Below are 25,278 nucleotides of genomic sequence, written 5' to 3'. Positions count from 1 at the left end.
CTAGTTTTCAGAAAAAAAGAAAAATACTAGAACTGATACACTGTCAACATCACCATATCAAGTCTAAGATTTGGTGTTGCCCCTTCGCTTGCATTGGTATTCGTCAAGAGCTCAAATTTGCTCTTATATGGGTCGACGTATGGGTAAAATCAGCCTCAAAACATTATGGTTTTTGATCAATTTTTCACTGATCCTAGGACTTGATGATTTCAGGTTTCGTTTTGAATTTGTGGCTGTGATTCTACTGATTCTTTACAGGTATTAATGCATAATATTCTTATTAATGTTGCTAGAATTGTGTCAGTTACCAAAATCACTAAAATTTCAAGTGCTGTTATTTAGTCCCACTGAATAGATTTGCTTTGTTTTGTGTTCTGTCCCGTCAAATTGAAGACAGATTTATGTGGAGCCTTTTGCTCATGTGATTGCACGGATGACAGCATCCTTCTGGCATCCCTTTAGTTTCATGTCATCGTCAGTTCAGGCGGAAGCATGTCAGGACAGCAGCAAATACACAAAAAAAAACAAAAAACAAAAACAAAAGGCTGAACTAGAATAAAAATATAAAGAACCCTAAAACCTTACAAAGTTTGCCTTCTAAAAGGTGTATACACCAATCTAGAACAGAAAACAAAATCACAAAGAGAAATTAATACAAGATCCAAAAATATATAGAAAACTAATAAAATTGATTCAAATAGCAGCTTTTATATTTAATTTTAGGATATATAGCGGTATTATAAATGATGTAGTGACCTATTATAAAAAAATATTATTTTGATATATTTATAAATAAAAAAAATTAAAAAAATAATTATAATTATATTTTTCTGGACATTTCATAGAAAAACTGGTAACATGAGACTCCATCCATTATGGTTTTCTATCAATTACATTTTTCAATTATCCTAAAGATAATTTTAGACTCGATGGTTTCAAGGTTTCGTATGGAATTTGCGACTGTGATTTTATAAGGTATTAATGTATAATACTTTTATTATTTTTTCTTACATTTGTTTCAACAACAAGATCAATAAATTATTATTTTGTTTTGTCATTTTGCACACAAACAATGACATGTGATTGATTACACATATGACAAAATCCTTTTGGCATCGCCTGATGTTTCATGTGATCATGTCAGGTGTTATGTGATCATACTGCAGAGTTTTTAAAACTATTTTTTAATTAAAATAATATTTTTTTTAATTTACCTCTTACATTAATGCGCTAAAATCATCTATGTAAAAACCATAAAAATCAACAATTTGTTATTTATGAAAAAACAGGTTTCAATACAGAAACGAACCTGTTTCGAATTTTGTTTTACTTTAAACTGATTTTTTTCTATTAAATTGATATTATTTTTTATTTTTTAAAAAAAGAAAAAGAGTCATAAATTGCATTGACCCACCACCTGAGCTGGGTTGGAAAGAACTCAAGTCGATTTGTTGGTGTGTGGACATCAAATTTAATTATTTTTTTATTTTTTTTGGAATTTTGAAGATAAAATTGCTGTTTTTACTCTGTGAGTAACCAAAGTCCATGGAATACTAGTGATTCGAATCCATATTATTACAACCCTATGCTAAGACACTTAAAACTAGCCTAAGAACATGAATGTAGTAACATAGTAGGAGGAGATCTGTCTTGGAATTTGAAATAAATCCACCAAATTGGACTTTGAATATTTTTCCTTCCAACTGGTGCAACACTCTGCTTTTCATGCTGAATGATCCTACCTGTTGTTCAAAGCATTTGCGTATGGGTTCATAGCTGCTCTTCAGCCAGCGCAGCCCGGCTCAGACAGGGAGTCGGTTGGCTTGGTTCTGCTTTCTGCTTCTGTTCTTTAAATGTTGACGGATTAATCTTCCTCGTAGAAGCTTTTTCATTTCAAACAAACCATCCACATTTACATTAATGCAACACGAAGAAATTTCTTCTTCTTAGATTCGAACGCAAAGTATTAGCAGCTATATGAGTTTACCATTGAGTTTCCAACGCATCGGTAAGCCAACACATGAATCATGAGCTTCCGGACTTTCGCTCAAGACATTTCGCTAGCATAGCATAGATACAGAGGAATGCATTTCATTCCCAGATGACTTTTAGCAATTCGTTTCAAGAATGATGCCTATATGAAGGGTATATCTCCCTGAACGTGTTACAAAATCGACGTCTAACTGATTCCGTTGTCCCAAAAAACTGAAGCCTTGTTGCCTGAATGTTACACTGTGTGAGCCCTAAAGCTGACTGGGGAAGGGGAAGGAAACAAAAATGAGAGGAAAAAAAAAAGGAGGCTTGAACAGAAACAAATTGGTGGAACCAAATAACAACACGTGAACAATCCTATATATTATTTAATCAGTGTACATCGTGCATTTGTAATCATTTTCAGTGAGGGAATGATCTTCACCACTTGTTGAAACAACTAACAAGATGCAAAACTGGATGGACCTAGGTGTCAAAGCAAGACTAGAGCAAGAAACACTGCTGATATTAGAAACTGAATTTTTGAAACTGGCAGGTTCACAGTCGCACTCCCTCCTTGAGGAGTCACGGGTCCAGGTGCCACAGTTGTTGTAAATCCTCCATTTGAGTTCGGCGTGATAGTTGAACTGTTTCAATGCAGAAAGTAGGTGAATTACTATAAAAAGTTTAGTGCAGAATGGATCAACTGCAAGCAGATTCAGATTCTCACCTCCCGGTAAATTTACAGGATCCATAACCTGCAAGAACAAACCATAAATAACTAAATTAGGAACAAAAGCAATAAAAACTATTGATTTGCGGTAGCGATTCCATCGCTTTCTTCCCTCTTGTTAGGAAAATCAGACAGAGGACAGGATGCAAAGAGAATAATATTCAAAGCCCATTTAGCGGGACCTCTATTTACCACCAAGTACTGGCATTTCAGAGACTATCGGCTGGAACTAGCTTGCTTCATGGGTTCATTTCCAATTATTTATGTCGTTACAATTAACATGATCCTTAGAACATCTAGAGCGGAGTCAATGTAAGGCACAGCGATGGACATCATGTAAAAATAATATTTGATGCATAGACTTTCAAACCATCTTTCATTAAACAAGAGCATGGTAAAATCCCACTATGCACGGAGAAATTCCCTGTTAAGGAAACCCAGCAGTTCTCAGCATGGAAGTAATAGACCAGAAAAATAAGAATAAAAAGCAAGTTATATCAGAGCATTTTCCTTGGAACAATCAGTTTAGAGTCATCTGCAAAAACGCACTCAAGCTCACCAAATAAATTAAAGAAATAACGGGAAAATAATAGATGAACGTACTGGGATCAACCGTAGTCGTTGCAGCAGTACCATCAAAGTCGCATGTTGCACCAACAGAACGCTTTTTTTGATAATAGTCATTGTAAGCATAAGATGCATGGTTCTGGTAAGTATTAGGAAGATAGCATGGTTTCCCTTCTTGGATAGCATCGCAGTTAGCCCCTCCTTGCCCACATGCCCAGTCCAGCCCTGCTTGCAACTTACCAGGATCCGCATTTGGTTTCGCAACACAGAAATCAGAATTATTTCCAGTAATTTGATTCGAAGTGCTCAAACTAAAAGTATAAACAGCACTGCCATTGGTAAAAAATAAGCCCCAGTTTTTCTCAGACACGGGCCCAGGCCTCTTGTCTTCATTGAACAACTCATAAATGTATGTGTTGATGGGAACTTTTGGCTGACTAGGTGGCCCTGAATCATTTAGAACTCTCCGAATCAAATTACTATTGAAGGTCTCAGCATTTTCTGCAGTGGCATCAGGTTCATTGGCTCCACCAAGCCAAGGCCAGCCAGTTTCTGTAACTACAATTGAGATCCCAGACATATTCAGAGCTTCTATAGAATAATAGGTTGCATCAACCAAAGCATCAAACATGCTGTCATAGTGAGAAAGAGTGTTGGGGTCAACAATCTGTTTGACCGAGGGAAGTGATCGGAAGAGAGCATAATCAAGAGGGAAAATGCCATTTCCAGATGTGTATCCAAAATATGGATATGCGTTTAACATGTAGAACGAGTCTGTGTTTTTCAAGAACTGAAGAATCTGATAAACTGTAGCGCTCCATGAGGAATTAAAGGTGGCAGTTGAGGGGGGGAAAGGCCTTGGGATAATGTCCATGGCTTGAGGGGTTGAAATTTTGACCTGAAAATTTAGATTTGAAGCAACAAGGGCTTTGTGGAGGTAGTTCATGGCAGGAACCAAAACAGTGACAAGATTAGGGATTGAGGTAAGAACCTCACTGCCAACCGCAATGGCTGTAATGCTGGTTGAAGGCAAGTAAGCTGCAACATTTTGATTGATCCATGCTGCTGCTTTTGATGGAGATTCTCCAATTCCTAAGACCTCCTCATTTGTAACACCAACCATTACTTCAATCCCACTGTCTGCAAGGGCTTTCAACATGTGGGCATCAGCATCATAGAGGCGCAGATGAGTAATCTGATTGGCTTTAAGAATTGAAACCACATCTGGAGCCGATGGCATGTTTGAAACATCAGTTCCAAGATTTATTCCTACAAATGCGCCTGCAAATTCAAGAATGTGATTTCAGTAACACATGGTAAGATGGGTGATCCTATTCTAGAAACATGAACTCTCACATCCAAATTTTCCTTCTGAAAATGAAAATTTTCAGATACTCACAAGCGTTAGTTACTAAAGTTCCAGGGCCTCAAGATAAGGACTCAGCTTTTCTAGAGCAGATTGAGCTCCTTGTCTAATTAGCTTTATCTAATCCTGACTTTGCTCTTGATATGTACAAAGAGAGTAGCAAAAGGACCATAATAAGTTTACCAAGTACCTGATGCATAGCTGAAAATGCCAACAATAAACAAAAGAAGATTTCCAAGCACCATCCAATCCAAGAAAACTTCAATCCAGATTCTACTCTAATCTCTAGCTCTTAGCTTTAAACTGCCAAACGTTCAGCAAACACAAGCAAAATGTAATAAGAAATCAATGGCCAGAAATCACGGTCTAGCTGAAGCTGGTAATACAAAGACAGAAACTTGTAAGGATTCCAAACATGGAGTTAGGAGTAACCCGGAGATCATAAATCAATAGCCTCCAAAACTATGTAAAATGCCAGGTATTACATAGAAAGTCCAAAAAGAACTAGGAAGTACAGCAAAATAGGTCGCACGGGGAAATAAACATATACATGAATCAAATCCATTTTTGCGAAAGGGGAAAGGGAGGTGTAAATAACACCATATGGCAGAGAATACTATGTATTCATGTCCATGTACTCACATTGACCAGAAAATTATGATGTGCTCACCATCTGAGAATCCACCCACCTTCCTGCCCATCCAAAAGACCTTACAATCAAATTCGTAACAACCCCTCTTTAACAGAGAAAAAGTAAGACTAAGCTGATGCATGGACACTGCCTTTAAATATGTGAGAATTCTCAATGCAGCAAATTTCGAGCAACCAAGCACATACTAGAGTGAGAATTTAGTGCAAAATTACCTCCACAAGTCCATGCCTACATTAACTCTTTGAGAAAAAAGACAAACTTGGAGATAAATTTCAACTTCAAGAATCCAAAGAACTCCACAAACAGCAAGCAAAAACCCAGAAAGCCTTGCATCTTAGAAAACCCGGATGCCAAAACCCTAAACAAGCACCCAGATGCCTAAATTGCAAAGAAAAACATCACATAGCAAAGAACCCAAATAAGAAAACCAAGAAAAGAGACTCAAAACAGTATCTGGTCTCAACAAAGCAGAAACGCTCCAAGAAACGAAACCAAACCTGCAACTTTCAAAGAGTTAACAAATTTTTATGTAGCCACAAAAGGCAACTACAATTCCTCCTACTCAAAAAACTAAACGTTGATCCTGTACAAAGAATCTGATATTCAACCTACACAGATAAGAATAGCCCCACTAATGTAAAGGCATCATCTTTCTGTGGATAGAATCAAAGAGGCAGAAGAACACACACACACTTTTCTAGTCTTAGAACACATACTTGTGTCTTAACATTAACTCTTTCATTAAATACATTAAGCGTACTTCCAAAACACACCCCACCCTACTAAACTAAATATAGAAAATGAGTTTAGATTTCATTATAAGGTTACCAGATATGAAACAAACCTCTGATGGCAGGCTTTATTGTCACTGAGCTTGACCAATGTTAGTAGCCAACATGACCATCTCCAAAGACCCTGCAAATTTTTGCTGTCTGTTGTTTTGTCTTATTTCCTTTAAGAATGTCCTTTTCTGGGGCAAATCATATGGATGTCATGACTGTTTATTTTTAGTTCAAACTTAATGTAAGAAGAAATTAGAGTTATTGTATTAAATAATATGGCCTTTATGTGATTTTGTTTTCCCTCCAAAAGTCATTTTTATTAGCTTGAAAGGGATACGAATGGTCAAAAGGTTACGGTTTTGGCTGTGGAAACAGGAAGGTGATAAAAGCAGAGAAAAAGGAATTAAATTGAATTCCAGTGGCCATTAATGAGTATGCTTGTCTTCAACACCAAATTCAGAATTTTTTTTGGGACCAAATAAAAAAAAACAAATTCAGGCTATTCGAAATGGGATGTCAAGGCATATTCCCTTCTGTTAGCTTTGATAAGCAGCAAGAAACAGAAACAAAGAATATTCAGCTCATGCAGCCAAATTAGAGACAATCTACATCCCAAGCTCAAAGAGGACCGAAATTGATGGGAGCGTCAATGTGACGGCATAAAATCTCCGCAAAAGTTTTAATCTCGTCGGGTGGAGCCCTAAAAGAAGTAAAGAGCATGATTGTGTGACATCAAAATGTTTGATTGCAAATCCGATTAGATATGGGGCCAAACATTGCACAGAAAGAAAAATTTGATGCTCTCGCTTAGATGTAAAGTGAAATGCAGAGGGCACCAAACGTCAAAAGCACCTCCTTTTTTACACTTGATGGTCCCTTATAAACACCACTTTTGCTAAAAAGACAGGGATTCAAAACAGCTCAGCTGTGCCGTGGCAACATTTGCAGGGAACTAGACCATCAGGGATTAGGGTGGAAATGCCTCCCAGCATTTTGCATCATTAAACACCCTCACGATTGAGGGCTTCAAAAGCAAATAACTAAATCAACGATTTTTTTGATGTTTTTGAATTCAAATCCTTCCACGCAACAGGATTAACTGCAATAACAATAAAGTATTCTACAAAGTTGAAACCAAACGCCAACAAAACCTAGATCAAATCCATCTGATAGAACAGCACTCACATCAGTAAACATAATCCAAAAGACAAGCAGCGTTCCAAACATCTGTTTCCATACAGGGTTTAAGGACTAGGAGATCTTTCTCCATTTGCTTCCCTAGGATATTCATCATGATTTGGGCTATGGCTTCTGCTTCTTCTTGGGCTGCGGCTTCTGCTTCTAACTGGGCTGCGGCTCCTGCTCCTAACTGGAGTTTGGCTGTGGCTCCTTGATCTCGAATATGGCCTCTCTTGACTGTACCTCCCCTCTTGGGGTGAAACAGATCTGCTTCAAAGCAAAAGGCCAGCCATGAACATTTGAAGTGGGAGTAGTGGATTGTCAAAAGGTACAGCTCTATGCACCTCAGTGGGGCAATGGCAAGACATGTGACAAACCACAGAAAGTATCCTATTTCTATAACAATAATCCTACATCAGACAGGGCAATTCAGTTATAGGGCAAAGAGGCTAAATAAATAAGAGTAAATCAGAAACCAGGGAGGTGATATCGGATTCAGAACTAATAAGGAGTGCTTCACGGTGTTTCACAAGCAGTTTGGAACAGCTAAACACACTTGCTTTTGGAAGCAAAATGCATGCAACTTCCTATATAAGGAACAAATATTCGGTGCCGAAAAAAAATAAAAATAAAACATGAATAATTCAATAGCAACTGGAAAGAAATAATTACATACCTTGAGTGATGCCTTCTTTTTGGAGGAGGGGAATAATACTCTCGACTACGGGATGGGGATCTTGCATGGCGTGGAGGTGGAGAACGAGAATGGCGTGGTGACCGAGAATAACGAGGAGGTGATCTTCTTCTATCACGAAATCGACCCCTGTAGGAAAATGAAATCATTTGGAGGATTATCAAAAAAGAAAACTATGGAAGATTATTGCATATACTCAAATCATAAAATACAACCCTGAATTGGGACCAAGAGAGCTTTAAAACAAGTCCTGATCACACAATTTATAGATTAAAAAAATACAGGTCTCATGAACATCCTTATATCATGTCATGGCATGATTGGCATGTGAAACAACTCCACCTTATAATCCACAAATTCAGAAACCAGAACAATCTAACAAAATAGCTAATCTTATCATTTTGAATTTGTTGAAGTTTGTTTTCCAATAGAAAAATTCAAATCAATGAGCCCTGAAACATATCATTCCAGATACATGTTAGCAATGCCTCCATGCTCTCAACTCCACTCGAAATGAAAAACAAAGTAGGAAGAAAGAGATGGACAAATAAAACACTGCCATTTCAGCAATCATCTTATACCGCAACTGAGTAGAGAAATAGTTGTTTAAGGAAAAATATCCATGCCAATCAAAATCAATCCCATCAGGCAAGCCAACAAATAAAAGATGGTGTCTACCTTGTACGCTCCCTTGTTCTCATATCCATTGGCTTCTTCCTATTCTCCTCAGCAAATACAACAGTCAACTCCCGGCCAAGAAGAACTCGACCATCCATATGATGTTTTGCCTCAGCAGCATCATGAGGATCTGCAAATTGGACAAAGCCAAAACCACGGGGTTCCCTGTCAAAAGAAGATGATAAAGAAACAAGTTGAAGATGAGTGTCACCATCTGCTACAAAAACAGGGGCTGAGCACGGGAACCATAAGCCTTTTGCCAATGAAATGTACCAACATAATCCCCATTATATGAAGGTCATGATATGAAAAAGCAAGCACACTGCTGACCTTGCAAGTGTCAGTTTAAAGATGACTTGAAACTCTTCAAGACTTGGAATCTCTTCACAATGTATTCAAACCCAACTTCCTTCAAATCTTCACTATCATTAACATCATCTTCAAAAGAACTCTAATTACTTGATTGATGTCTTCAAAACTTTAATTTCACTGTTAAATCTCAAGAACTTCAATCAAGGAACCCAGCTTATGATTACAGGAGTATATCATTAAGAGATGACCTAAAAGAAATTTGGAGGAAGGGGGGGTTATAGGGCCTGCTTGGAGAAAACCAAACAGATTGCTGAACATTGTGTGAATTTCACAAAAATTATGACAATGATAACATCAAAAAGTTTCAAAAAATTGATAGTTCAAGCTAATAAGTTTCTGATGCAGTGCAGGAAGGAAATCAGACAATACAAAAAATAGGACAAGCTGAGTTACTTCTAAGGGAGAGGAAAAAGGAAGAAAGAAAAACAGAAAGCTGTGGTAAGAACTTAACATTATTTGTCCCATCTGTTTCACAAGGGGAATTAATTTTGAAAAAGAAACCAAACAAGACTATTGACTCCATTAACTCCAAGGAACATAAAGACACCATGATTAGAAAAAGCAAAACCCCAATGGAATTTTTTTAACGAAATAGTAAGAAAAAATGAAATATCAGCAAACAACTTCATACATGAACAGCTAAAGTAATTGCTCACCCAGTATAATAATCTCTAGGCAAGTAAATGTCCTTGAGAGCACCAAATTGTTCAAAGGGTCTGCGAAGGTCTTCTGGCCTGCAAAAAGCATAAAAGTAACTGGCATGTATTTATGATAGAAACACGCATAAAGTTTATGGTCCCAAAATACTCAGCTATTAATAGGAAGTGGTGCATACTGCATAATGGCAAGTTTAGTTGTGGATAGGTTCCCACTCTCGGCAACATGAAAGTCACCAGTTGAATCGTTAACTTGTGTGAAGTTTCTCTCCGCGAGTAGACAAAATAACTGTCATCACTACTCCTGTCTCTTGTGCACATATAAGACTATCCTTAGGTGGCAACTAATGTTATGGCCCACTGGCACAAAGCACTGAGGCCACATAGATGCATTGTTCATTATGTCCTAATAAGCACCTAAAATCAGCAATGATTATTACGCAAACTTAGCACTCTAACCTTCTATGTGCCTAGCCAGTCTCAGTTGGACAAGTATAAAGGCAAGAAAACCCAGATGTTGAAGCAGAAATTTTTATACCAGCCACTATTTGCAAAAAAAAACAGAAAGAAAATCTAAAAAAAAATGTTAAAGAGCAGAAGTTATGGGATAGCGAACCTGCAATCATGACGAAGGTTGCGAACTAGGAGGCTAGTAGGAAGATCCCTGCTACGACCACCATAACGTCCCCGAGGACTAGGACTCCGTCCCCTTCTACCATAGCCCCTTGGAGGCGATGGACTATAACTCCTTCCCCTCATTTACACAAAATTGTTTGCTCTCTCTGTGCAATTTAAACTTAGCAGTCAAGGAAATAGTATCATAACGAAGAAAAAACCCAACCAGATTAAGAAACTATTAAATCATGCGCAATAAATTCAACAACCAGCTTCATATGATAAATAAATTTTATATAACTTAAGCAAACAACTTTCCACTAAAACAGCACGTGAAGAGTTCAAGGCCTAAATTGATCTTAGCATGTCATACATCAATTCAAAGAGACTAAATGTCAAAGATTACACTCATGTTAAACAAACCCATGATCGCTTCCTTTCAATACCTTGTCTTGATTATCCTAGTCAATTTAACTCCACTATCAAACGAGGGCTATTCTTCATTGAAATCCCTACTTCCACAGCTTTTATAGATGACTTCCAGTTGCTCATTGTTGTTATCTTTTTCTACTTTCATACATCAAAGATTAACACTATGGTTAACAATGGCGTTTACACATCATATAGTACAACAACAACTCACAACCTTAAAATATAAAAGAAACCCATTAACGATACCATTAACCTAGGCATGTAATGTAAGAAACAACCCTAATCCATCTTCTCCTTGCTAATAACACATCAAACCCATTATATTCTTCATGTTTTCCAGCAAACCCTAGCATTTACAGATATGAAGCCATTAATTATTTTCTTTTTTAACAAAAACCCATTAACCTAAATAGAGCATTAAACCCTATCAAGTTCCATGTAATTCATGAAATCAGAATTAATTAATTAACACTAATATTCGAGCTCTAAGAGGGTAAAATAAGCTGCAGCTAAACAGAGATCGAAACGACAGCAAGAATCTATGACAGAAAAGGGGGAGTAAGGAAAGAAGGAGAGAAAGAGACCTGTGAAATTGAGAATAAGGGTTTTATGGAGGAGAGAATTTGTGAGCTGACGGCGATGTGGTAGCGATAACGGATGCGAGAAGAAAAGAGTAAGATTGCGTAGAGAGGTTGTAGATATATTGCCACACAACAAGGGTAAAGGTTAACTAGGGTTGAGTTAATATATTCTATGCCTTTGGACTTGTGGGTCCTATTTGAGGTCTACTGATCTAATGGCTAAGATTTGTTTGTAAATTGATCACGATGGTGGTATTTGGGTATGGGAAAAAATACCAAACAAAATTATTAAAGATATTATAGAGAGTTAAAAAAAAAAAAAAACTAAATTTTAAGAACTTATTCTATGGTAAAGAGATATTTTAAGAATGTATCGTCTACATTAAAATGTTTATATTTAAAAAATTAAATAATAAAGAAAACATATTTAACGACCCGGCCAGCCTCATAAAGTTATTCTGGCGATTAACATCGGTTAAATGGTATGAAATAAAAGTTTGATTTATGGATTTGAAGGTGAAGATGCACATGGTGGGTTTAATTAATTAGAAATGCAGGCTGGATATATATAGGAGAAGGCAAGGAAGTGAGTCTTGAAAGATGCCCTTAATTTGCTTAATTAGCCCTTAATTTGCTTAATTAGAAACGCTTCAAGATAAACATTAATATTCAGTATTACAGACAGACGACGGAAGGGAAAGTGGATGCAGGGGAGCTCCTCATGTGATCTATGAAGGATATTGGAAGATCAGTTCATCAAAGGTGTTTGATATTTTATCTCTTCTGTTCATTGCAACTTTGGCTGTTTATAATTAACCTTACTACGTCATAGCCTTAATTTCCACTGGCTGGAAAATTGCTAATAAACATAATCTAAAGATAGTTTCGGGTTTTAACAGGCAGCTCGGCATCATCAGCCTGCACAGAAGGAAGGAAGAAAATCAATCTGAAGGAGTTCCTTACATTCCTCGATCGGAGAAAACAACGTGAATCTCACAGGTGTGAAGGTTATAATTGAAACAAGGTTAACTCTGTATCGCTTCGCAGGAAAACTTTCAGCTAATCTAAGCTAGGTTTTTAGTTAAGGAAATAAAAAAGAAGAATAGATTGAACTGATAACCTCCGAGCTGAGTGATTCAAGTCATTTTCTGAGTCGGTTTTGGATAGATCTAATAATCACGAGTAAAACCATTCCATGGGCCGTTTTTAGTTCTCGGTCACTTTTTTTTCTTAACTTCAATATATTTCATTATTTCAAACTCATAAAATAAATATAACTATCTATCAAAAACTTCTGTTCTTCTTAACACACACCCAGATCATGAATTAAAATTAGTTTCATGTGTAATTCAACAGGGAGATTAGCATCCGACCGGTACTGGAGAGGGCTTGCTATAATGTTTCACTACATAGTTGGCCCGTGATTTGTCACAGGCTGGGTCGGTTTTTTTACAGCTTAAAAAAATGATGCTCAAGCACTATCTATGTATTTTAAATAACAAAAAAACATTCATGACTCAACATTATAAAAAAAAAATTAAAAAAAAAACTATAATTATCAATCACTAAGAATTAAAAGGTAGAAGGATGAAATCGAGAAAAAAATTAATAGAAAAAATCTTAAAAGACAAAGCACCAGCAAAATCGGGTGAAGTCATCAAACCCGAGAGTAGGATCTAATCCAATAGAAGAAAAAATAGGCAAAAAAACAAAGTTTAATTTTAAGAAGAATCAAATTTTTAAGGACAAAATAAAAAAGGATACAAAAAAACAATCTAAAAAAACGTGAGTCGCCTAGATCATGAGATATGAATAACCTAATTGAAAAGAAAACTGAAAAAAATAATGAAGTTCGTTTATTAAAACGAACGACTTTAAAGGATGTAATCGGGAAAAAATACAACATTAATTCATGTCAACCTTTTAAACTTATGACCCTAGTCAGTGACTAAACTGGAAGCACCGCATCTGGAAAGCTACTATTTCAAAACTTGGCTCGACCTGACGAGTTGACCCGTGACCCATGACTTAGACCAAGCCGATTTTCAAAACAAATTGGGGAAGAATTGATCTAGTGTAAGATGGTCAAAAACCTAGGTTAACCCATGTTTCGGTTAACTCGGGTTGACCTATGTTTCAGTTAACCTAGGGCAAAAACAAAGTCAAAACCCATTGATTATTTTCCTTTTTTTTCAAATGGTATCAATTTAACTTTTTTATAAAACAAAAAAAAATTGATTGATTTGGGTTCTCTCGGGTCAACTCATGACCCAATAGCTGTCCCAGATTGACTCCTGGGTAGGGCTTGAAAATAATGGGAAAAACCAAAGAGGCCAAATCCCAATAAATCAAATGTCAAATGATAAAATAAAAAAAATCAAGGATAAAAAATAGCAATTAAGAGAATAAGAACCTCATTTGAAAAAAAAAGATTTGAGAAGATAAACTAAAATTTTGAATTGAAGAGCAAAATTGAAAAAAAATCAAATAAATAAATGAATCCAAAATAAAATAAAAATCAAGAGAATGATGACTAAATTAAAAAAAAATGATAAAAGGACTAAGAATCAAAATTAGAAATCAAAACATCGAGGGTCAAACCTTAAATATCATCAAATATTGAATTGAAAAACAAAATTGAAAAGAAAAATCAAATTTACAAAATAATCCAAATAAAAAATATAATTCTGGAGATTGAGGACCAATATGAAAAAAAATAAGAATATGATCATAGATCCAAAGACGAAATTGAAAAAAAATTAAAATTTGATAAAAGAGCCAAGAATCTAAATTAAAAATCTAAACACTAAGGGTCAAACATGAAATATCATAAAATAAGAGGACAAGTTTGATTTAAAAATCAAAAGTCAAAGGATAACATTGAAAATGAAATAAATGAAATTTGATACAATTAAAAGAATAAGGACTAAATATAATAAACTTAACAAATAACACATTTTTTCTGATTTTTTGCAAGGGCTACACATTTTTCAAGGTTGAAGAGAGGGAAAAGAGGGGGAAACGAAAAAACATTGTTGGAGCTCCACCGTGCATATGGCAGTTACACATGCCGGACTCTCGTGAAAAGGGTGGCAAGACACTTTGAACAGCTCCCTGAAATGTGGTGTTGGGTCATCGTGTGGCGCCACATACGTTGCCTAAAAGTTACTAGCGTCTCCCACATGTTGATGCATGGGATGCATGAGCCTGTAACATCTTCCTTTTTTTAATTTAATTTATGAAAATATCAAATTGCCAATGACCCACATAAGACATAATAAAAGACCAAAAAAACCCTCTATCTTAGCTTTAGATTATTTGATTTTAAGGGGACTTCAGTAACTACATCGTGCCAAAATAAAGTAAAAACTGAAAACACCCTTGTCTTCATTGTTAAGAAAATTCAACTTCTAACTATTTTTTAGATATTACATTATGCAAATTAAAGATTAAAAGACTCATTTACCCATTCAATCTTGTAATAACAAATGTGCCATATGAAAATACTATATTACTCTTGAAAAGATTCTATAAGACTTAAATTGTTAAAGATAAAATAGTAATTTTATTGTAAAAATCCACGATAGAATGTACAGGTGTGTGCATAGTAAAACTATTGCAAGGTAAATTTTGAGAGAACCAATCAGCAGGATTTCAAATGGATGAGCTAAGGTTACAGGAACCTTTACACGTAACATAAGACTGTGGAGAGGAATAGAGGAGTGGAGAAGATTGAGGGGAAAGAGAGATAGAGAGAGAGAGAGAGAGAAGAACAGAAACACACTAATTGCATTGTATATTTTTCCACACACCTCTGGTTACATGCAGTGCCATAATTATAGGAGTGTGTATTCTAGAATATGTTACAAGAGTCACACGCGACTTCTTGTAACAGTAACAATAACAAAATTGAAACACAAGGTTGATGCTGACAATTAAATTCCTGTTTAATTAAACGGTGCATATAATTGAAGATATTGAAACGATGGCGTTTCGTTACTGACTTTTAGTTTAAACTGAAGTTCCCGCTACGGTGTGTTTTGGCTCGCAACAATACCTTCCCCTTTAAAAATTTCCTTGTCCTCAAGGAATAACTGTGGATACCTCATGAGAAGGTCATCTGCAAACTCCCAGATAGCTTTGTATGGTGATATGGTCTTCCAGTGAACTAGAACCTGTGTTGCTACCTGATTTTTATGTTTGACCATCCTCCTGTCAAGAATGGCGTGAGGTTGCAACTCTGGGTCTAACTTTTAGGCAGGTAAGCTGTTGTACACTATCTTATTTCCTGCATGTTGTTTAATTGCGAGACATGAAACACTGGGTGTATGGCGCTTGAACTGGGAAGGCTCAGTTTGTAAGCGACTGCCCCTATGCGCTCAATTACTTGGTATGGACCATAGTACTTGGCGGACAACTTTTGTGAACCCCTGCTGCTCACCGTTTGTTGCCTGTAAGGCTGCAATTTCAAGTATACCCAGTCACCAATCTTGAAGATGCGCTCACTGCGCTTCTTGTTTGCTAGTTGGGTCATGCGATGTTGAGCCACTTTGAGATTGTCCTTGATAGTCTTCAGTCTGTCTTCTTTTTTTGTTAGTTGTCTGTCAACAGTTTCTATGTTAGAATCCTTAGATAGGTAAGGGATGTGGACTGAAGGATTCTAACCATATAGAACTTCAAAGGGTGTAGACTTGATGGACGAGTGATAGCTGGTATTATACCACTATTCAGCTAAGGGTAGCCATTGATACCATTGATCGGGTGTCTCGCTTGTCATGCACCGCAAATATTGTTCTAGACACATGTTCACCACTTCTGTCTGTCCGTCTGTTTGTGGATGGTAGGCTGTTGAGTGCAATAGTTGAACGCCTTGGTGGGTGAATAAATCCTTCCAGAATCTGCTTAGAAACACCGGATCTCTATCACTTACTATTGAAGCAGGTAAGTTGTGTAGTTTGTAGATGTTATGCATGAAAGCATCTGCCACAGATGCAGCTGTGTAGGGGTGGGATAATGCGATGAAATGTGCATACTTACTGAACCTATCCACTACAACCAAGACGACGTTCCTTCCCTTGGAGTTGGGTAAGCCTTCAACAAAGTCCATACTGATGTCCATGAAGGGTGCTTGGGGTATTGGGAGAGGTTGAAGCAGGCCGGGTGTCTTGACGTTCTCACTTTTATTTTTCTGACAAATGTGACATTCTCGCACATATGCTCTCACATGCTTTTGCTGTTTCCTCCAATAGAACAATGACCCTACTTGTTTGGCAGTAATAGTGACACCTAGAGTGTCCCCCTATAGCAGAGTCGTGGTAGATGGAAATCAGTTTGCCCTGTAAGGTAGAATTATTGCCAACCACCAGCTTCCCCTTTCGGTATAGATGGTCATTTAACCATGTATACTGCGGATGCAAGCTAAGATCTGTGGTTAGGTTGTTGATGATCTTTAGCAAAGCAGTGTCTGTAGCCCAGGACATCTTCACCTCATCTAACAATTTGGTTGAAATGGTGGACAACGTAAGGGCGAACAGCTCCTTGTTGGTACATCTAGAGAGAGCATCAGCAGTAATATTTTCTTTTCCCTTCCTATATTCGATGTCATAATCAAAGCCTAAAAGTTTGGCTAACCAAATATGTTGGGATGGGAAAGAAACCTTTTGTGCCAGCAGATACTTGAGGCTCACATGATTTGTTCTGATTGTGAAGTGTCTGCCCCATAGGTAGTGTCTCCACTTGGTGACGGCATGTAAAATGGCTAGCATTTCTCTTTCGTAAGTGGATAATGCTTGCTGTTGTGGTCCCAATGATTTGCTGATGAAAGAGATAGGATGCCCCTCCTGCATGAGGACAACCCCTATACCCGATCCTGAGGCGTCTGTCTCCACCACAAAAGTTTTGTTAAGGTTAGGCAGGGAAAGAACCGGCGGTTGAGTCATGGCCTGTTTTAAGTTGTTGAAGGCACTAATGGCGTCTTCCTTCCAGGCAAATGCATCCTTCTTTAATAGCTGAGTGAGTGGCTTGCTAATGGCCCCATAGTTTTTGACAAATTTTCTGTAATAACCCGTAAGGCCCAAAAATCCCCGCAGCTGCCTAACATTTCGGGGTTCTGGCCAGCTGGTGATGGCTTGAATTTTCTTAGGATCAGTAGCTACCCCCTCCTTGGAAATAACATGCCCTAGGTACTCCATCTGAGGAATACAAAATGCACATTTGTTGCGCTTAGCTACCAGCTGGTGCCCCTTCAGCAATTCAAACACAGTGTGCAGGTGTTCCAGGTGCTCAATCATTGTCTGACTATATATCAAAATATCATCAAAAAATACTGACACAAACTTTCTTAGATGCCTGCGGAATACTTCATTCATCAAACTCTGGAAGGTAGCCGGTGCGTTGGTTAGCCCAAATGGCATCACCAAGAATTCATAATGGCCGTTGTGGGTGCGGAATGTTGTTTTGAACACATCATGGGGTGTCATTCTAATCTGGTGATAACCAGATCGTAAATCCACTTTTAAAAATATTGTGGCACCCACCAACTCTTCTAACAACTCATCTACTAGCGGTATAAGAAACTTGTCTTTGATGGTGAGATGATTGAGAGCTCTGAAGTTAACACAGAGTCGCCAGGATCCATCCTTTTTCTTAACCAAGACAACAGGAGATGCAAATGGGCTGCTGCTTTGTTGAATGATCCCAGACTCAAGCATTTCCTCCACCATCTTTTCCAATATGTCCTTCTGTACTCCAGAATATCTGTATGGTCTAAGGTTGATTGCTTGTGCACCTTCTTTCATAGGGATAGCGTGGTCATGGGCCCTGATGGGAGGCAACCCTTTAGGTTTCTTGAATATTTCCTTGTAATGAATAATTAATTCTTCCAGAGCCACTCTTTCCTTCTGGTTGCTTATGGGTGATTGGGACATAAGCCCTGCATCCTTGTGTGTAACTTCACTAGTCGTGAAACAATAGAGACTCATACCTGACAGTTGAGTTGAGTTAACCATCAGGCTGTTAAGTTGTGCTAGTTCAATGGTTTGTACCTTGGTGCAGTCTGTGCCTTTGAGGACTACATCTTGACCTTGCCACTTAAAGGACATCCACAAATCCTTGTAGTTAGACATAACATTACCCAGCGTGGCTAGCCATTATATGCCTAGAACCATGTCACAGTTGATTAAATCAACAATGAATACGTCTGCCACAAAATGTACTCCTTGCATTCGTCAGCTGAAGTTTCTGCACATCGTTGAGCAATGCATAGTTCCCCCATTTGATGTTTCGACCACCAGGGTTCGGATAGGGTGAGCTAGACATTGTAGTTTATTAGCAAACGCACTATTGAGGAAGTTGTGTGTGCTGCTAAAATCGATAAGGATGTATAAAGGGTGCTTGTCAACCTTCCTTGCTACTCTTAAGGTGTGGCAACTCATCGTACCCTCCAGGGCGTTGAGAGAAATATGGGGTGTAAGTAAGTCCTGCTCACCAACATCTGCTTCGCCTTCTATGTCCACAACATCCTCATCATCTTCGAGTATACATAGAGAGTACAAACACTTATTTTTACAACGGTGACCTGGCACAAATCGCTCGTTGCACCAGAAACATAGTCCCTTGGCCCTCCTTTCCTCTAGGTCTCGGGGCCGAATAGTTCTGATTAGTTTGTGTGTAGGAGTGGGTAAGATGCCTTGTTGTGGTTGTCTGAAGGTGGTAATATTTGGGGCCACTAGTTGTCTTGAATATGGTATGAGAGTGTTTTGTTTGAAGGGGACCGAGGGCGGTATGTATTGGAGAGTGTATTTGGGAAATGTTTGGTGTGATTGTGGTTGTGATCGTCTATAAGATAGGGTATTATCTTGCAGTCTTGCCAGATTGTAGGCTTGTCTGAGGGCTTTAGGATCAAACATTTTTACAGGGTTTTTGATTTCTATTTCTAGTCCTCCGATAAAGAATACCATAGCCTATCTCTCGCTGATATCAGCCTTGTTCCACAGCACATCAAAATCTTGAATATATGTTTCCAAACTGCCGGTCTGTCTCAGTTCCATTAGTTCTTCAAGTGGATCTTGGTGGCCACCAAACTGTCCACACACAACCTCAGTATACTCCTCCCAGGTAGCCACTCTACCTCTGATGCTCCTTGTGAAGTTTTGATGCCAGTATAGAGCCATCCCATCGAGATAAAAAGAAGCCAACCTTACCTTCTCTGTTTCTTTGATTTCTTCCATGTCAAAATATTGATTGCATTTATACAACCATTTGTGAACATCTTCCCCGTCAAAACAGGGAAAATCCCTTCGAGGTTTATGTACCCTGTAAGAGTGTGGCCCTTCTTCACCAAAATAGCCCATGTTCGAAGTAGAACCACCCTGGGGAAAGTCTTGGTGATCCTTCATGGGACTACGCTCCAGGGTACTCGTCTGCAGCCTCTGTAGGAGAGTGGACTGTTGGTAAGCTATTCCACTGATGAGGTCTTTGAGTTCTGCAATCTTGTTATCTTGAGTCGCCTTGATAGTGTGTAGTTGTTGTCCATAAGTTTCCAGTTGTGTTAAAACTTGTGCATGTCGTGCTGATTGCTCCTTGTTAGCAACTTCCAGGGAGTCTTCCAATTTCTTAAGATCTTGAGACCTCGTCTCTAGTGGCATGATTGAAGTCTGAAGATCAGAGGCTCTGATACCACTTGTTGCAAGGTAAATTTTGAGAGAACCAATCAGCAGGAATTCAAACGGATGAGCTAAGGTTACAAGAACCTTTACACGTAACATAAGACTGTGGAGAGGAATAGAGGAGTGGAGAAGACTGAGGGGAAAGAGAGATAGAGAGAAAGAGAAGAACAGAAACACACTAATTGCATTGTATATTTTTCCACACACCTCTGGTTACATGCAGTGCCATAATTATAGGAGTGTGTATTCTAGAATCTGTTACAAGAGTACACGCGACTTCTTGTAACAGTAACAATAACAGAATTGAAACACAAGGCTGATGCTGACAATTAAATTCCTATTTAATTAAACGGCGCGTATAATTGAAGATATTAAAACGATGGCGTTTCGTTACTGACTTTTAGTTTAAAATGAAGTTCTTGCTACGGTGTGTTTTGGCTCGCAACAAAAACACTATATTATTTTAGCTTTTGTTAGAATGTATCTAGGGTAAAGTTGGTGCAATCTATAGTGTAGGGATCAAATTGAAATATACCCAACAAATGGAGGGTGTATTTTTAGTTTACACAACCAGAAAGCAAAAACTTTAAGGATACGAGCTTAAGCAAAACAGAGGAGAGTCTCTGCCTGTCTCATATATATATTATATATACGCGCGCGCGCACGATCTCTGCGGAAACAGAGACGTTTGCTTCTTTTCAAGCAGGAGAAGGAGAAGCTGATCATTCCCATCTCCTTAAGGAGCTCTCTATACAGGTTAACAGCACTTTGCTTCTTTTTTTTATAATATTTTAATGAGCAAAGGATGATTCTTTTTTAATTTCTTTTAATCTATCCATGTTTATTTTGAACAATTCTGGGTATATTGTAAATTGAATTTTGATTATTTCTGAAGATATTAACTGGGTTTTAATTCTTGTTTTGATTGATTTCTGTTCTGTTATTTATTTATAGATTAAAATGCATGTGTACATGGTTGTTCTTGTCTTCTTGAGGTTTTAGCTTGCATTTTTAGGTAGTGTTTTCATTAAATTCTATATTTTGATCAATAATTAATATTCCATTATTATCCATGTTGAATTCAGAGAGAATTTTGTGTTTTAGAGCTTCTTTGAATTTTCGAATTCCATTTCTTGCACACTCTAATCCTTTTGTTTTGTTCTCTCTGCCATTGAAGTTAAACTCTTTTTTATCCAAGGATATCTAGTTTAAATTGCTGTATCTTTAGAAAAAAAAATGATAATTACTTTCTGGAGGTTTTTGAGGAGAGTTTACTTGTGTTGATTTGGGATAGATTATTAAAGTATGAAGAGATTGATATGATATTGCATTTTTGTGAAGTAGGAATGGAGGAACAGTTTATACTAAGAGTTCCACCTTCTATTGCGGAGAAATTGGATCGCCTTTTGAGTGAAACTGCTTCTTCTTCTGAGGAGCAATCTTTGGATTTGTCTTTTTCAGGTGAGAGCATACTTTCTTTGTATTTTATGAGAGGATTTTGTTTATTATAGTTTATATATTCTGTTGTTGTTTGTTTGTTTTTGGTGGTTGTTACATGTATAGTGCTTTAGGTGTTACCATTGATTCAATCAATCCACAGTGTATTGTTCCTTCATTGACCATGGGGATTTTTTCTCTTCCTGCATTCTCCTTGTAATCATATATAGAAAGAAAAAAATGGAAATTGGTTTTGCCTTTGAATTTCACTGTAGGCGTTTGAGTTTTAGTGTATCAAAGCAGTGAAAGCATACATTTCATGTTTACTTCATGCTTATGGTCCCTAAATTCAGCCTTCGTTCTCTACCCTTTCAATTTTGATTATGCGGTTTAATACTTCAGTTTACTTATCTACCTGGAAGCAAGGCTCTGTGAACATAGTCATGCTTTATGTTTTTATTGCTTCTAATGGGCTCATGTTGAAAATTTCCCATTTGGGATAGATCCTGTTGTGGTTTTCTTAATTTTGAGTTGGGTGGCATAAACATTCTATCATGATAATAACTATACAGCAAACTGCCTCCTTTTATATTTGGAAACTATCTGTTCTTCAAATGTTATTTCTAGACCCTTTCTCATCCACCTAGTGTGCATTCAAGCATTCATGCGGTATGAAGAGAAGGACATGTATCAATCTGTTGCCAGTTTCTATTTTCCACCAAATACCTTTAATTTTTCGTCAATACATTTTTATATATGAGTTTTTTATCCTTTCTTATGTTGGTTACAATTGTCACTTCCAGTATGTGTTGGGTTTGAATGGTAGCAATGATGAGAAGATGATACAGCCACCAGTGTCATAGCAGCGTGGTGTTCATTCTCCACAGCTCTAAAACACTCATTTCTCTCTCCCTTATTTATCTTCTTCCTTTATTTCTTCTAATTCTATTCTTTTGTTACTGAAGAGAAAATTGATTGAGAATTATGTAGTATGAAAATCATTCTTTTGGCCTAGAGTCTTTGCTTGCTCATAAACATGGAATATCCTGTTTTGCAGAGGATGGAAGGAGTGGCACATTTGTCATTGGTGATGAACATTTCCCTGCATCTCTCTTGGATCTTCCTTGTGCTGTAGAGTCCTACAAAACATATGATGATTGTGCACTAGTAAAAACTTCAGACATTGGTCAGGTAATAACACTTGTTAAAGCTTTCGGATTATATTGCTGATACGAGATGGGTAAATCATTTATACTTGCTGCAATATTATCTGTTTTAATTTGGCAGATGCTCATGGTTAGAGAAGCTGGTGACACTGCTCCAGATGTGGTGGAGTACAGACATGGGCTCACTCCTCCTATGAGGGATGCTCGAAAGCGAAGATTTCGCAGGGAGCCAGACCTCAATGTATGTGTGATCTCCTACTCTCAAAACTATGTTGTTGAAACTAAGATTGCAAGAAATATTTTGTGGTTTGAGATCTAACTTGTGCTGTTACAGTGCTGTTCTTTTTTCCTTTTCACCCTATTGTCTTTACTGATTATGTCTATATTACCTCTGCAGCCTGAGCTTGTACAGCGTGTTGAGAAAGATCTTCTAAACATCATGGCAGGGGGCACAGTCGAAAATGCTGATATCCTATAGTATTATGCATGAATTCAGTTTTGTGTTTTTTTATTCAGCTAAAAGAGAACTAAAAGTTGTCCACTCTCTACCAAGCTGTAGGTTCTGCTATTCTAGATTAGCTCAAGGGTTATAGATTCCAGTAAGGGTCAGCATGTGTGTTCTTTGTGAATTGTATATATTTATTGCAAAAATGAAAAGTTAGGGTAAGCTCCTCTTATTAAGCATGCAAAACTTTAGGGATGCTTTTGGTAGACGGGCAATTTTCTATTGTCCAATTTGCATTATAATCCTGCGGGACTGCAACACCAAAAGCACCACCGTTTGCACTAATAATTGTTGCTAACCAACCTTAGCTCAGTCATACCTGCATTAATCAGTAGTGGATTATGCTCTGAAATTAAATTTTGGTTGTGTTCATTTTGTGAGCAAGGGAAGGCAACATTCCCAAAAGAGAATTTAAGGGAGACTCATTTCAGTGGAGTCACGCTTGTTAAAGTGTATGACTGCATTCTTTGATTGAATGTCAAAACGTTTAAGTTACTATTCAAGTAAATCCTTAACTGAAGTTTTACATGCTGAAGCTAATGAGCAAGAGGAAGAAGGTGATCAGAATGCTCACAAAGCAAATAAGAAACCTGAGCCTGCTCCTGAAGCAAAGCCTGATGTGCCAGAAACAACAGCTAACGCAGAGGAGCCTGAGAGAAGTGATTCAGATGATTCTGATGATTCAATATAATGAGATTTCCAATGAGTTTAACTAATCCAGCTTGTATGTTAATCTATGTATGCATATGGCATGCAATGTATTAGCCTTCAATTATCTCCTTTATTATATACTTCTTGCTTAGGCACTTGACGATTGCCTGTACATTTTTGTAGTTTCTTTTATTAATATCGAAATACGGAATGATTGCTGCACAAATCTTTGATGGAATTATGGAAAAGAACCAGTATTAAATCTTCCCTCTGTCTCCTAGAAGGCAAAAGGAGCAAAGTGAAAACAAGGAAAACCACAATGAGCAGGGTTTAGTGGCTGTCGGCCTATCACTGGGCTTCATTAGAACATGCTCCTGTTGAAGAAACTGCTGCGCTAATGCAAACACCAAGATTTTGTGTTTTGTCAATCCGGGCCTGGTTCCACTTGTGTCTGTTTATGAATCGAATTAGGGTGTTAGCAGTTGGACCACAACCGGACTCGATGGCCACATCCATGGAAGGTGAGATAATCACTCTTGCCAGTCAGAATGGCTCCCCCCCAGGATTGTAACCAGAAAATCTCATTGAGAAAACCTAATAGATCTAGATGCGCTGCATGCCTTGGATTTGAGATCTATGAAATAATTTTGCGATGATATCAACGAACATAACACTAATAAGGTAATGCACAGCCAGCTAACACTCTTGACTTACAAGCTGGATAATCTTGGACCTTGTCTTAAACTTTGATATAAATCTTCCTGTGCCCCACGCCCCCGAATGAACAGGTTATTGAATTATTTCCGGATCTGATTTTCCGTGGTACCATATGCAGCGGCAGCAGCCTTGGTTTCATAATGATTTGCTGTTTCGTTGAAAGTAGTTCACTGACCTTTCGGCACTAGCCTCTCACATTTGGAGCAGAACTGTAAGACAGATAATATACGGCTACACAACATGATTGTTCACGTGGCAAGAAGCCTACCACAAACAAAATATCTATGGCTACTGTTGAGAACTAATTAATGCTGCAAGCATGCCCTAGCGAGCTCGTGATTTGCCGAGCAGATATAATAATGGAGTAATGCTATCCGTTTGGGGTAAGGTTGGTGGGTTTCATGGAGATGCCAGCTTGCTTCAGTAGGTATGGTTTACAAGAACTTGACCACAGCACATAGCAAATCGCACATCTTTTCTTGGAGGCCTTTTAACTGCTCATCTGATGATATCCCACCAAATTTGAATTGAAAATGCTATCTTTTTTGTAGAGAGGTAATAAAAATGATCATCTAGGGCTTTGCTGTGCTTGGGTAGGCACTACCAGGCAAAAGGCTTGGCCCCGGCATATGTTAAGGATTCTGAAGAAGACTGCCTGTCATGCCCATTCGCTATGAGGTAACGCCCTATGGAGTTATTGTCTCATTGGATATTAACAATAATAATAATAAATAATAATAAAGAAGGTGTTCTTTCTGTACTCGGGATAATATTTTTATTAATTTTATTTTTTTATATTAAATTTGTTTTTTATTAGGTTATCACGTTATCATGACACGTATTGCGGGTTAATCCAAT

At 37.6% G+C, this 25,278-nt stretch overlaps 3 protein-coding genes and 1 long non-coding RNA gene across 11 annotated transcripts; 1 reads left to right on the top strand and 3 right to left on the bottom strand.

Moving 5' to 3' along the window:
- Positions 1-2,320: 2,320 nt before the first annotated feature.
- On the bottom strand, positions 2,321-6,867 carry LOC7483251 (glucan endo-1,3-beta-glucosidase 4). Of its 7 annotated transcripts, XM_024587044.2 has the most exons (7): positions 6,134-6,864; positions 5,502-5,667; positions 5,280-5,330; positions 4,828-4,940; positions 3,308-4,552; positions 2,702-2,729; positions 2,321-2,618 (listed from the first exon to the last, which is right to left on the bottom strand). In XM_024587044.2, the coding sequence occupies exons 4-7, from the start codon at positions 4,880-4,882 to the stop codon at positions 2,465-2,467; spliced, it is 1,482 nt and encodes a 493-aa protein (XP_024442812.2). In that variant the 5' UTR covers positions 4,883-4,940; positions 5,280-5,330; positions 5,502-5,667; positions 6,134-6,864; the 3' UTR covers positions 2,321-2,464. The 7 variants fall into 7 exon arrangements, with proteins under 7 accessions (XP_024442812.2, XP_024442824.2, XP_024442814.2 ...); XM_024587056.2 differs by lacking the exon at positions 5,502-5,667 and having other exon boundaries at positions 5,308-5,330; positions 6,134-6,867; XM_024587046.2 differs by lacking the exon at positions 5,502-5,667.
- A 241-nt stretch (positions 6,868-7,108) lies between these two features.
- On the bottom strand, positions 7,109-11,440 carry LOC7457708 (serine/arginine-rich SC35-like splicing factor SCL33). Its single transcript, XM_024587064.2, has 6 exons — positions 11,282-11,440; positions 10,267-10,432; positions 9,651-9,728; positions 8,623-8,787; positions 7,927-8,073; positions 7,109-7,517 (listed from the first exon to the last, which is right to left on the bottom strand). Exons 2-6 carry the CDS (start codon positions 10,407-10,409, stop codon positions 7,316-7,318), a joined length of 735 nt encoding a protein of 244 aa, XP_024442832.1. The 5' UTR covers positions 10,410-10,432; positions 11,282-11,440; the 3' UTR covers positions 7,109-7,315.
- Positions 11,441-20,538: 9,098 nt separating this feature from the next.
- On the top strand, positions 20,539-23,929 carry LOC7457707 (transcription initiation factor TFIID subunit 7). Of its 2 annotated transcripts, none has more exons than XM_052455047.1 (6): positions 20,539-20,700; positions 21,289-21,405; positions 22,439-22,572; positions 22,669-22,788; positions 22,945-23,016; positions 23,582-23,929. In XM_052455047.1, the coding sequence occupies exons 2-6, from the start codon at positions 21,291-21,293 to the stop codon at positions 23,741-23,743; spliced, it is 603 nt and encodes a 200-aa protein (XP_052311007.1). In that variant the 5' UTR covers positions 20,539-20,700; positions 21,289-21,290; the 3' UTR covers positions 23,744-23,929. The 2 variants fall into 2 exon arrangements, with proteins under 2 accessions (XP_052311007.1, XP_052311009.1); XM_052455049.1 differs by having other exon boundaries at positions 20,548-20,700; positions 21,286-21,405.
- Positions 23,930-23,943: 14 nt separating this feature from the next.
- LOC112328378 (uncharacterized) lies at positions 23,944-24,653 on the bottom strand. The gene is made up of 2 exons (XR_002983219.2): positions 24,418-24,653; positions 23,944-24,154 (listed from the first exon to the last, which is right to left on the bottom strand). It is a non-coding gene; the product is annotated as an uncharacterized LOC112328378 (long non-coding RNA).
- Positions 24,654-25,278: the final 625 nt, after the last annotated feature.

Source organism: Populus trichocarpa, chromosome 1 (genome assembly GCF_000002775.5).
Source record: "Populus trichocarpa isolate Nisqually-1 chromosome 1, P.trichocarpa_v4.1, whole genome shotgun sequence".
NCBI classification, from domain to species: Eukaryota; Viridiplantae; Streptophyta; class Magnoliopsida; order Malpighiales; family Salicaceae; genus Populus; species Populus trichocarpa.
The sequence above is the reverse complement of the archived record's forward strand: the minus strand, read 5'-3'. Positions and strand labels throughout refer to the sequence as shown.